The sequence below is a fragment of the Mercenaria mercenaria genome, chromosome 10, assembly GCF_021730395.1.
Source record: "Mercenaria mercenaria strain notata chromosome 10, MADL_Memer_1, whole genome shotgun sequence".
Classification (NCBI taxonomy): domain Eukaryota; kingdom Metazoa; phylum Mollusca; class Bivalvia; order Venerida; family Veneridae; genus Mercenaria; species Mercenaria mercenaria.
Window position 1 is genome coordinate 69,461,224 of NC_069370.1, and position 13,757 is coordinate 69,474,980.

At 36.3% G+C, this 13,757-nt stretch overlaps 1 protein-coding gene and 1 long non-coding RNA gene across 2 annotated transcripts in view; one reads left to right on the plus strand and one right to left on the minus strand.

Annotated features, from left to right (window-relative positions):
• The window catches only part of LOC128559976 (uncharacterized), a 168,923-nt gene that overhangs the window by 151,583 nt on the left and 3,583 nt on the right, over positions 1 to 13,757 (minus strand). The window lies entirely within an intron of this gene.
• Positions 7,737 to 13,757, plus strand: part of LOC123561342 (glycerol-3-phosphate dehydrogenase [NAD(+)], cytoplasmic-like) — a 49,336-nt gene continuing 43,315 nt past the window's right edge. The window contains exon 1 of the mRNA XM_045353635.2: positions 7,737 to 7,866. Coding sequence (XP_045209570.2) covers positions 7,823 to 7,866 — 44 coding nt within the window. The 5' untranslated portion in view covers positions 7,737 to 7,822. The remainder of the gene's footprint in view (positions 7,867 to 13,757) is intronic.

Below are 13,757 nucleotides of genomic sequence, written 5' to 3' on the forward strand. Positions count from 1 at the left end.
AGCAAGCTATACAACTAAAACAGCTAAACATAGAGAACAAGGCATATGTCTAAAGCAACTAAACAAGGAAAGCAGGGTATACAACTAAAGCAGCTAAACATGGAAAACAAGGTATACATCTAAGCAACTAAACGTGGATAACAAGGCATACATCTAAAGCAACTAAACATGGAGAACAAGGCATACATCTAAAGCAACTAAACATAGCAAAACTACCAAGCAAAACAAAAGGTAAAAGGCCAAAATAAAAATACAAGCATACAGTAGTAGTAAACTGGTATGGTGTTGACAGAAATGTCATCCGGTCCTGTAGAACAAGCTGCTAGGTATGTTTACACATTGAACACTTGCAATTTTGGCCATTCCAATGTGAAATCAGGCTTTTGAATTGATTAAAGCTTGATGTCTTCCTGAAAAAAAACAAAGAAAAATATCAAACAGGGAATGCCACGCACCAAAAACGTAGCCTGCTCAAAACGAAACCCCCAGCACGCAGACGCGTGCACCACACACACATACACACACCCAAAGCCAACACATAAGGACAAAACGAACAACACACACACACACAAAGCCAACACATAAGACGAAACGAACAAACAAAGGAACACAGTGGGGCACCGCCTTGGAACGGTCAGTGGCAAAAACACCACTGGGGAGCTTAAACCGGTTTATGGTGCACCTAACCTCACTCTTACCCCCACCATGTTCCAAAGACATGGGACAGTGTAAATAAAAGTAATCCCCTCCAGGTGAATCTCTTACACACGTAATGAAAACAAAAAGGCATGGCATGTAAAACACAAAAATGCTCGTGTATAAATATATAAAAAACAAACCTTAAGAACCAAAAACGTATGTACTCAATGCCTTTTCAGAAGACAGAGCAACAAGAGAAACACCCTTAAGGGCCCGACGAAACAGGCCAGAAGACAAATATCAAAACAGTTCAGTCCTGGTAGGATTTAAAAACTGCTTATCATAGAGTCCTCCCCCTCTTCCGTCAGACGCAATCAAAGAGGGAAGCGTAGTGTCCAACTGTAAACGGGTTGAACACTAAACATGCGGTATGTCTCAAAACAGTTGGGTCGTAACCTCTTTTAATAAAACGTTTGATTATCTTTTTTGAAGTTTTCGGGAAGCGAGTTCCACAGAACCGGAGCGGCATATCTAAAACTGTTTTTACCATACCTAGTTGTTGTTACCCGGGGAACTTCTAGTAAGCTGGTATACCTAAAATGATCACCAGCATCATGAACATGAATTAAATCATTTAAAACTTGATCTGGTGCCAGTGGGTACACCAAAATGCGCCGTGATGTTTAGATCGGGCTATTGGCTATCGGTATGTCCCGCATCTAGTAAAAAGAAAAAACTAAATGGTGCTACTACAGATCTTTTAAAAATTTTGACTCTCAAAAATTTAATTTAGACTTGCAGTCAGACTTTTTAAACCTGAGTCATAATGAAGATGATGTAAATACCGTTTATAATAATTTTAGTAAGACATTTGTAAGTGTAGCAGATAAACATGCTCCTTTGAAGCGTAAGCGCTCTTTACATCAGTCAGTGCCATATATGAATAAATTATTGAAACAGGCAAGTTATAAAAAACGCATGCTGCAAAATATATTTAATAAGTATATAAACAAAAAAAAAAAAATCTGGAAAGTAGATCCCTCGGAAGCACCGAGAACAATGCAAACAGTGAAAATTGCAGACTCGGTTTGATTGAGTCTGTTTATGAGCAGTAATAGAAAATGCAACGCTGCCCACGCCCCCTAGCACTGGCTTAAGCAGTATTCAATCTTCAAATCTAAATGAGTTGAAATCAATGATCCCAAAAGACCAGAAAACTGGGAAAAGTATCGAAAACAAAGGAATCTGGTAACTAGCATTAAAAGAAAATCAGTTAATAGATATTTCTTAGAAAGGTGTGTCGGTGGTTGCAAAAATAAGTCTTTCTGGCCCACTGTCAAAACATTTCTAACAAACAAAGGTACAAATGTAAAAAAGGATACAATTCTCTGTGAAAATAATATACTTATAAACGATCAAACCCAGGTCTGTGATATTTTCAACGATTTCTTTGTCAATGTGGCTAATGACATAGGTAAGGACTCAATTCCAATTAGTGATAATCACCCTAGTTTAAATTCAATTCGTTAGAATGTAAAGTCAGATAAAACATTTTCTTTTACGCCTGTCAGTAATTCTTTTATTAGTAAGCAAAATGACCAATTGTCTTCAAAAAAGGCTACTGGGCATGATGGCATATCTGCTAAACTTCTAAAATACTCCAAATCTTCGGTTGTAGACCCCATTACAAATACGGTAAACTTAAGTTTCCAAACTTCAGCATTTCCTGATTGCTTAAAAATAGCCCAGGTTGCCCCTGTTCACAAGAAAAATAGTACACTTGATAAAGGCAACTATAGGCCTGTTAGTATACTACCAATTATGTCCAAAATCTTTGAAAGGTCAATTAATACCCAGCTAATGGAATTTTTTAACAGACATTTTAATTCATACCTATCCACTTTTAGGCCAAGTTATGGTTGTCAAAATACCATCCCTAAAATAACTGAGGACTGGAAAAGATCTCTAGATGATAATAAGTATGTTGCTGCAATTTTAATGGACCTGTCAAAAGCCTTTGTCTGCCTCCCCCGTGACCTTTTACTCATGACACTTAGCTGTTATGGTGTCTCGGATGAAGCACTAGGTTTGCTATCAAACTATCTTAGTAACAGAAAACAATGTGTCAAACTTGGTTCACATCTAAGTACTTTCAAAGATATTTATAAAGGTGTTCCTCAAGGTTACATTCTATGTCCCATACTTTTTAACATTTTCATCAATGACATTTTTTTATTTCGTCCATAAGTGTGACTTGTATAATTATGCGGATGATAACACCCTTTCCTGCAGTGACACAAATATAGAAAACATTGTTAACTCTTGGGAGTCAGATAGTCAATCTTTAATAAAATGGTTCTCAGACAACCATATGAAAGCCAATCCAGATAAATTTCAGGCAATTGCCATTGGTAAAGGTGTAACTTTTGACTTCAAACTAAAATTTGACACCCACATCTCTAACATCTGTGAAAAGGCTTCAAGGCAGTTAAATGTTTTAAAGAGAATTGGGAAACACTTATGTAAACTAGGCAAATTAAATATCTATTACTCTTTCATTTGATCAAATTTTAACTATTGCCCCCTTACTTGGCATTTTTTTTGGTGAAGTATACACTAAAAATCTAGAAAAGATCCAGGAAAGAGCGCTGCGCTTCATCTATGTTGATTATATATCAGATTATGATTTACTTCTAACCAAACGGAAGAGGGGGAGGACTCTATGATAAGCAGTTTTTAAATCCTACCAGGACTGAACTGTTTTGATATCTGTCTTCTGGCCTGTCTCGTCGGGCCCTTAAGGGTGTTTCTCTTGTTGCTCTGTCTTCTGAAAAGCCATTGAGTAATACGTTTTTGGTTCTAAAGGTTTGCTTTTTATATTTTTATACACGAGCATGTTTGTGTTTTACATGCCATGCCTTTTTGTTTCCATTACGTGTGTTAGAGATTCACCTGGAGGGGATTACTTTTATTTACACTGTCCCGTGTCTTTGAAACATGGTGGGGGTAAGAGTGAGGTTGGGTGCGCACCATAAACCGGTTTAAGCTCCCCAGTGGTGTTTTTGCCACTGACCGTTCCAAGGCAGTGCCCCACTGTGTTCCTTTGTTTGTTCGTTTTGTCCTCTTGTGTGGGCTTTGTGTGCGTGCGCGTGTATGTGTGTGTGTTCCTTTGTTTGTTCGTTTTGTCCTCGTGTGTTGGCTTTGTGTGTGTGCACGTGTATGTGTGTGTGTTTGTGGTGTGCACGTCTGCGTGCTGTAGGTTTCGTTTTGGGGAGGCTGCGAGTTTGGTACGTGGCATTCCCTGTTTGATATTTGTCCTTGTTTTTTTTTTTTTTTTTACTTCTAACCAAATCCAAACTTCCAACGTTAAAATTAAGAAGAATTAGAACCACGGCACTAGAAACTCACAAAATTATTCATAAACAAGGACCGACCTATTTAAATGACTTGGTTAATATTAAAACTCACTCTTTCAATTTTAGGTACACAAATGTAGCTAATATTCCTCAGGTAAGAACAACCAGTTATGGTAGCAACTCTTTCCGGTCCTATGCACCTAAACTCTGGAACTCATTGCCACAACACCTTAGGGATGAGGTCAATTACAATAACTTTAAAAATTTGATTGGTGTATGGAACGGAGAGAGCTGCTCATGTTCATTTTGCCAGTAAACCTGCATTGCCTTAGCTTGTGTTAGTCTGCTTTATTTATTAATTTTGACTATGTCTGAGTCTTGATTTCTAGTCTTTCGATGTTTATCTGTTCTCTTATATTGAATAAATATGTGCTTTAAGGCTGTTTTGTTGTGTATGCTTTAAGTTCTTACTTGCAAACAGCTTGTACTTTATTTTAAGCTTTTTATCCATTTCTGTCATTGCATGTGCATGTGCTTAGATATTTTGAGTTTAGTTATTTATTATTCAGATTAGTAATTTATTATATAGATACAGTATATTTTATTTATTTACTTAACCAATGAATTAGAAATTTTATTTCCATACTCTTAAACAAATAGTACTCTTCAGTGCGTATTAGTCCCCTACTGGTTGAAAACCAGTTTCGGGGACTATAGGAATGCACTTTTCCGTCATTCCGTCCGTCCGTCCATCCGTCCGTCCGCAAGTTCGGTCCATAACTCTGTCATCCATGAAGGGATTTTAAAGGTCCAATACTAAGGAAAGTGAACATTTTAATTTCTTTTAAAAAGCACAGAAACTATTTCATTTTATTGGAAAATGAAAGTTGGTATGTAAAAATTCGAAATAAATCGCAGTATATGTACAATTATTTTTCTATGAAGTATGAAGAATGTTAAAAAGACCTGGGGGGGTCATTCTGTCGATTCATTGAAATTTCAACATAATACACATACATTTCTTTGAGTTCCAAAAACCTTCTGTAAATTTGACCTGCCAATCTTCATTATTTAGTGTCTTGCAGAAGTCTATGCACTGGCTATGAAAAAAATTGCCAACTCACTTTCCCTTAGTAATGGACCTTTAATATTACTTGGCACAAATGTTCCCCATGATGAGACGACGTGTCATGCGCAAAACCCGGACCCCTGGCTCAAAGGTCAAGGTCACAATTGGAGGTCAAAGGTCAACAGGGCTTTTTTCCTGTCCGGTCCACAACTCTCCCATCCTTGAAGGGATTTTAGTATTACTTGGCACAAATGTTTCCCATGATGAGATGATGTGTCATGCGCAAATCCCAGACCCCTAGCTCAAAAGTCAAGGTCACAATTGGAGGTCAAAGGTCAACAGGGCTTCTTTCCTGTCCGGTCCATAACTCTCCCATCCATGAAGAGATTTTAATATTACTTGGCACAAATGTTCCCCATGAGGAGACGACGTGTCATGCGCAAAACCTGGACCCCTAGCTTAAAGGTCAAGGTCACAATTGGAGGTCAAAGGTCAACAAGGCTTTTTCCTCATAATAAGATGATGTGTCATGCACAACTTTCAGACCCCTAGCTCAAAGGTCAAGGTCACACTTAGCAGTCAAGTGTTAACATAGCATGAACAGGGTCTGTTTCGTCTCTGGTCCATAACTCTGACATTCATTAAGGGATTTTAATATCACTTAGCACAAGTGTTCCCCATGATGAGGCGACATGTCATGCGCAAATCCCGGACCCCTAGCTCAAAGGTCAAGGTCACAATTGGGGGTCAAAGGTCAACAGAGTTTTTTTCCTGTCCCGTCCATAACTCTGCCATCCATGAAGGGATTTTAATATTACTTGGCACAAATGTTCCTCATGATGAGACAACATGTCATGTGCAAAGCCCAGACCCTTAGCTCAAAGGTCAAGGTCACAATTGGAGGTCAAAGGTCAATAAGGTGTTTTCCCTGTCCGATCCAGAACTCTGTCATCCATCAAGGGATTACAATATTACTTGGCATAAATGTTTCCCATGGTGAGACGACGTGTCATGCGCAGCACCCAGTACCCTAGCTTAAAGGTCAAGGTCACACTTTGAGATCAAAGGTCAAGAGGATTTTTTTCCTGTCCGGTCTATAACTTTGTCATGCAAAGTAGGATTTAGATATCAGTTGGCACAAATATTCCCCTGGATGAGACAACATGTCATGCGCAAGAACCATGTCCCTAGGTCTAGGGTCAAGGTCATATTTAGAGGTCAAAGGTCAAATTCAAGAATGACTTTGTACGGAACATTTCTTCTTCATGCATGGGGGGTTTGATGTAACTTGGACCAAATGTTCACCACCATGAGGCACCCTTGTTTTTAGAATTACGTCCCTTTGTTTTTACTATAAATAGATTTTATTGTAACTTTTTTATTACTGGCGGTAGAGAAAAATCGAGACCACTGTTCTGTGGTACAGCATGCATGTTACATCCAATTTATAGGTGTATTTTGACCTATCTCTACCTGGTAAAGAGTTTCTTGTGGACTTATATTATGTATTTTTTTTAAAGATTAATTTCCCTTTGTTGTTACTATAAATAACTTACATGATAACATTTTTATAATCTGCCAAAAAAATTTAATATGAAAACAACTGTGGGTTTTTATATATGCACATTTTAATTCAAGTTTGTTGTTATAACATATTGTATATGTAGTACAATATTGTTTATACATCATTGACAGATATCAGTTCATTATGTTATACTGCAGTAGAGAAAATTAGGTGCCTTCCAGTAGGGGACTTTGTATTGCATGGCAATACTTCATTCACTTGTTACCTTTGTCTTTCGAGATGTACTGTCTTTCAGCTCTTAATTTATATCAGTTATGATAGATTTTATATATGTAAAATGTGTAATTTAACATGTTGATTTCTATGTATGAATATGTCGGTCAAAAGCTATACATAGCTTATGTTTATAATGTTATTTCATCTACCGACAGTAAATAAACATTGACTTGACTTGTGTACAGAAATGATGCGCAAGCAACTAGTCCGACTGAAACGTACACAAATCGGGTGAAGTAGTCCAAAATGTAGTTCCATGCTATGGATGAAATCTGGTATAATGTGTGACATGAGGAGGTGACAGTTAAAGTTTTGGCTTATGTTTATTGCTAATTGTATTGAGAATAGATCTAGACCATTTTCATTGTAAATTTCCTGGAATAAGTTTTATTCTTTGCGAAAAATGTCTACCTACGCGTAATTGCTAAACGGCTGTTTTCATGGGGGAATTTTTAGAGGGTGATGTTTGTCAGAACAGATTATTTTTCTTATATACAACATAACATGTCAATATTTTTCTATTTTTGATAAGAAGACATGCTATACTAAATGACCATGTATGGTTTTCATATCATTGAAATGCTCTAAAGTGCTGAAAATGAGGTCTGAATGTTTTGTTATTAATATGAAATAAATAAGGAATTGAATTGGTAGAATGTAACCTAGTCCGGCGTGTTTGTGGTCTGTGACCTTATCGTGCAAAATTTTTGCATTAAATTATGCAAATATCAAAGTTAAAAGATAGTTTTTGAATATGAAATGATATAAGATACAAATTAATACGGAAAACATTATATTGATTCATGTTTGTTTTAATTGTAACACTATTTCGCGGAATTCCGCATTTGCAAATTTTACAGCTTGTTTTTCTCATGCGTTCAAGGCGGTGATTAGGCTATTTCTTATCGCAAAGCGTTAGTCTTGTCATTGGGTTGTTTTGGAGAATTTAGACTCAAAATGACAGAAAAGAAACGAATATGTATCGTAGGATCTGGAAATTGGTATGTTTGTTGGTTTTTGATTAGATGAAATGATCTGAGACTCGTGAAATATATTTTTGTTTACAATTAAGCACTGCTTCGTCCCGTTCCGTTTCGACCCAGAAAAGTGTGATTTTTTTGTTGTTGTTTATAGCGGTCCGGTAGTCAGTTACCAAGCTTGCATTCTAGCCGTCTGGTACGTCTACGCTGGCCTGGAGGGGTTTTACTAAGCGTCTGGTGATAATTTTTGAATGAATTTAACTTTGGGTGTTTTATCCCCACACAACCTATTTTCAAACACAACCTATTTTCAAACGCCTAGGACTTTGTATGATAAAAATCTTTACAAGCCGAATTTATCAGTTGTGATTGTTTCACTGTTTACAGCAGAGATAGAACATGTTAGGAACCTATTCGCCTTCAGTTTTGATACTTAGAAAATTTTATAAATTCCATTTATGTAGCAGTACTATGTTTTCATGAGGTTTTTCTTATTACTAAAAAACCTGCATCTTTCCTTGTCTACTACCTATTCTTGCTTAAGCCAATATCAGTATTTATATATCTTTTGCACTAAATGTTTATTGCTTAACACATGCTTACTGCCAGAATTGTGAAGCATATTATTATTAAATTATTTTGACAATGCAATCATGATGCCTGTCCTTGCAACATTTTTTTTCATTTTCTAAGCAATTTGAAATATTTGGAGTGTCAAAAGCTTAGCAATTATATAATACATTGTCATATGTGACAGCTATCAATGTATGCCTGCTTCTTGTCAATTCGACCCTTCCTGTGGTTTCGATCCCTAAGCATTTTCCGAAATAACGCACGAGACGCATCTGACATCAGCCAAGTACCGGTTACGTTCGATACGTCGAAGATTCACCTAAACGTAAAACGCAAATTTATCACTCAACATGCTCAAAAAGCAGATAAATCATCAAACAAATGGTTGACACAGTATATATTCGACCTTAATTTCATCTAAATTCCCGATTATTTGCCATTAAATCGTTGAAGTTTCCATTTAATTTTCGCTAAACTTTCTTCCACGCAACCGTACTCTTGCAGGTGTGTATTGATTTTTCAGCCAGTAGTTGCTTCCCTTTCAAAAACCCCGTATATTACCGTTAAATTCATACTTACTGGTCCGCCATTTTTAATGCAAAATGACGCGAGCGGCTGACGTTTTCGCGGGTTGTTGGGTCATGCAATTGTCCGCGCACCTGCTCTTTTGACTCTGAATTTCTTGATTTTGCTTTGAATCTTGTTTAATAATACATTTTGTTGCATAATGCCAGTATTTTTGATTTTTCAACCAACTAATTGGTGTCTTATAGAGGGTCAAACGAAATAAGGCTGCAGTGCCTAAAACTAATTTCTTCGTCCAGAAACTAATCATCCAGTTGACATGTGTTTTTAAAAAGTTACTCTTTCCAGTTTGTACATAGTTATTTTACAATTCTACATACAAGTGGCTTCAGGATGGAATGAACAAAGTGAACTGTGCGGTAAATACTAATTTTTCACGTTAAACAAGACTTTCTACACATATGCATTCAGAGGGTGCAAATTAACAAGAAAGCTTTTTAGTGATTCAGACCGATGACATGGCTGGTTTTATGTATGCATAACTTATATATTTTATATTTCTTTGTGTTTTAAGCTATTTATATCTTTGAAGGAATGCCCAAAATATACTTTGACCTAATTTTGACCCTCGCACATGTCTTTGTTAATGTGCATGCGCAGAAGGAAGTGTTAAGGGGATCGAAACTACAGCATAACAGGCTAGCAGATGTGACACCCTGGTTCTCTTGAGTATTTGAGCACATGATATAGTTCTTTAGATAATGCACTAACTTTTGACTGCCATTTACTTTACCCTACCCCCTGTAATTTAGGTGCCAATTTAGGCAAGTGTACCTACAGTATATTGATCTGCCATGTTGATTTAAGTGTTTGTTGCCAGACTTGAATTTTGGGTGTATTATGTTTGCCATGTTGTAATGAAACTACAGTAAACGTTTAGTGCTGTTTCATTTTGCTGGAAGGAAAATACTACCTGTGGTCGAATTTAGGTTGTAAATTTTCAGCATGACTTCCTACTGATGGCTTTCAAAATCATCCTGCCAGGGATTCGATCAGTTAGAAACTTGAAACTTAAATGGTATGCTTTTATAGCACTTATGCTGATAGAAAGTGTTAGACAATAAACCAAAGATTTGGACTTGCATTTGTACAAAACTGTTTTTTTAATGGCTCAAAAAGTTCCAGAATGGCCCCATGTTTTCAAGGTAGATGGGCCATGGCCCATCATGCTGAAATCCTCGGCAGAACTCTGCTTCTTGCCGACTTTAAATAAAACTGATCATATCTTAGTGTTTTTCTAAAGGTTTTGAACATCACTACGCCGCTATTAACCCTTTACCACACAGAACAGAAGCCAAAGTAACCTCTTTTACATAACACTGATAAGTGATAATCAATAATCGGTATATGGCTGATAAAGGTGACTGTCTTATCTGAACAGAGGTGTTGGCATTATCTTGTGATTACACACACTTATGTTAAAAATGTCATTATTTTAATATTTTCTGTAAGTTTAACATTATTTTTGTCAATATAAAGTTTAAAGCAATTTAAATTCTCTTTCCGATGGTACAAAATTTATTGTAGTTTCTCTTTGAGTTTCGAAGATATAAGGTGTTAAAGTACGGGAATATATATTTTTAGGCATAAAATTCTGTTTTGGATTACTTTCACATTGAAATTCATGTACAATTTCATTTTGATGTTTGAAAGTTTGGTTTATAGTTAATAGACTTATCTTCCGAATCGGAATCAGTAAGTATTTATATAAAAAAAAAACAACCATCAAACTGAATAACACTACAAAAATAACGGATCGTAAAATTTCTGAAAGTGCAAAAAGATCGCCGAGATCGAGACTCGTAACCGACTACAGTATTCTTGTGCTAAAAAATAAAATATTTTTAGCATAATATTACGTAATATTTTGATGATCAAATGTCGGTACATCACGGGTGACTTCCGCTGCAATTAACTCTTGGGGTGTCATAAAATATTTGAAAGCCGTGGTCCTTCTGTTTTGATTAACACTGCCCGTTATGTAAGGCCATAAATTCCAAGCCATCGTATACACAAATTGTTGTTTAGGGGAAATCTGCATGTATCACGCGTGACCTTCATGACCTAACACATTTAAAAATACTTTGATGTTAAATGGTTGTTATTTTTAGAACGAGGAAAGCCCGCGAAACGGCCAGTTGCAAGCAGTTCTCTCAGTAATTTTCCGTGACGTAGCGTCGTGCACATGTAGGAAAAAACCCCGGTGTCTTTCTTTGCAAAGTACTCGATAAATTTAAATAGTAACCACATGATCTTGTACATAAATAATGATTACGAAATCCCATATTTTGAGTTAGTAAACATCCGGAATTTGTTTCTTTAGGAAAGGACGAAAATAAAGCGATTGATTATGAGACACGGGATAAAACGATTCTGTTCAAATGGCCGTTAATCGGTATAATACGTTTCTATCGGGGAACCGATAGACACGGGTCAAAACGTTTCTGTTTGGTAATCGATAGATACGGTGATAAACGTATCGATGTGGGAAAGGGTTAAAATTAAGTGTCATTTAAAACGGTCATTCATTTAAAATAGATATTTGAGAATGAAAATATGAAGAAAAGAAATCGTAAATTACTACTGACCTACTTTCTCATATTTTAGCGTCAGTGCAGGGCTCCAGATAATTTTTTTTTGGCCTATGAGTATTTACTCATCCTATTTTCTGTGCAGGCCCTTCCCCAGAAATTTTTTAAGGCGCTGGGGTAAAGCTTGTGTGGCGGGATAAGGGGTGGGTGCGGGAGGGGTACCCCCTCCCGTGTTCGATTTTTTTTTAAATCGAACCCAAATTGTGCTTTTTTAAGTATACCATATGCAAAAAAACACAACAACATGTATTTCATTACTTCTACATTTTCACATAATGTTATAACCATCAATATATCATAATAACTATAGCGTTATTTCTACAGCTCAAAAAGGTCAGAGTGCTGCCAAAAAGGGACAGAGTGTTGTCCGAAAGGGGCAGGGTGCTCTTTTCAACCTAAAAGTTATCATAGCAGTAGTTGCCTTTCTAGATGTCTATAGTTAATATGTATTCCATTTATCTTTATTGCACACTTAATGGAAATGTCACAGAATAAATTTAAGTGGTAAATCTTCCAAAAACCAGTAACAAAGTTTACAAAGGTTTTTTACTTACTTTATAGTTTAGGTTAAACCATTCAAGCCTTTCTCTTAAAAAATGTCACCAAGAATGTCAACTTATTCATATGAATATGAAATAGTGGAGGGTCTTAATATATTAGCTTATATAATCTTGAAACCAAGATCATGTTGTAAACAACATAGTTAAAGGCCTGTTTCAGGCCATATTGTAAACTAATAATTATCAAAAGTCATGTTGTATCGATCAGGTCTTTCATCAATATTTCATTAACAGAAAAGTGCTATTGCAGTCAGTTTAAAGTTTACTAAAACGCATATCCAAAATATACTATCCGGATACTGTTACACTTTCGGAAAGTTGTCCGAAAGTAGTTTTTACTCAGTTACATGACCTACTAGGGTAAACCAGAGATAGTTCCACAAATTTTGATGTTTCTCATCGTAAAAAAATACACCGACTGTCAGCTTTTTTTGAAGGAAATACGGAAAAATTGCATACGACATCGGGAGTAATAAGACTCGTGAACGGTCATTCTAAACTTACTTTTACTTTCGATATTCATTAAAATTTGTGCATTTTCTAGTTTAAATTACAGTAGAATCAAACTGCATTGATATATACTTGTTATTATACTAAACAACGGTCTAATTTAAATTTTGCACAAAGAAATCTAGGGCACTTTTCACGTGCTTGGTAATCAGCTGGCCGCTTACGCACCCCTTTTTGACATTTCACAGCATCCATACTATTTATCAATTAGTTTTAACACTTCATTGATTCTCATTACCTGTGTGCACTCGCCGTGACGTAATTTGCTGATCAAAAAAGTCGTCGAGGCATGTCAACAGGGAAATTACATATACACTACACATGAGGTATCTCACGGGGATGAAATCGCTTACTGATTTAAGACGCCGCGCTAATAATTGAGGCACCGCGCGGGATATTTAAGCGCTGCGGGAAGCTGTATTTCGTGTTTTAAGCGCCGCGGTAGCGCGGCGCCTTATGCGGCTGGGGAAGGGCCTGCTGTGAATGAGTAAAATGGTAAAATCTGAAGTTGACTAGGAGTAATTTTACTCCTGAAAATTTGTAAATGTGAAAAAACCAGAAATCAGTTTTATAACATATTTATTTGGTGTAACACCCATGCATTTGTTTGCAGTTCAGTTTCAATTCAGCATTTAAGTTTTTGCTTCTTTTTTCTCCCTTGGCTTGCTTTGGCTTCACACTTTCTACCGAAGCCAATAGAATATTCAATATACCTTTAGCTATGTTTTGGGGATAATTTTTGTTGGTTTAAAGAATGCATAGAGCATTTGTTCACTTTTGCATTCATAGAAAGAGACATTTTTGTTGTTTACACCGCACCGAAAGTTAGATATTTGAAATCGACACCGCTTTAAAATACGCTACCGTACCATCAATATTAATTCCCAACTATTTGATATACGCAGGCATTGAGTGTAAAAAAATTGTTTAACCTAGGTTTATAGAGTACCATTCAATGCATGTGTACGTTCAATGTGGAAGAATTAATGCCGACCATGCTCTGTTACATAAAGCATCCAGACGATTCAGATTTTGTTTACACTAGTAAAAAGTCATTAGGTGCGTTTCTGTAATTTCATATACGTTTTTATAC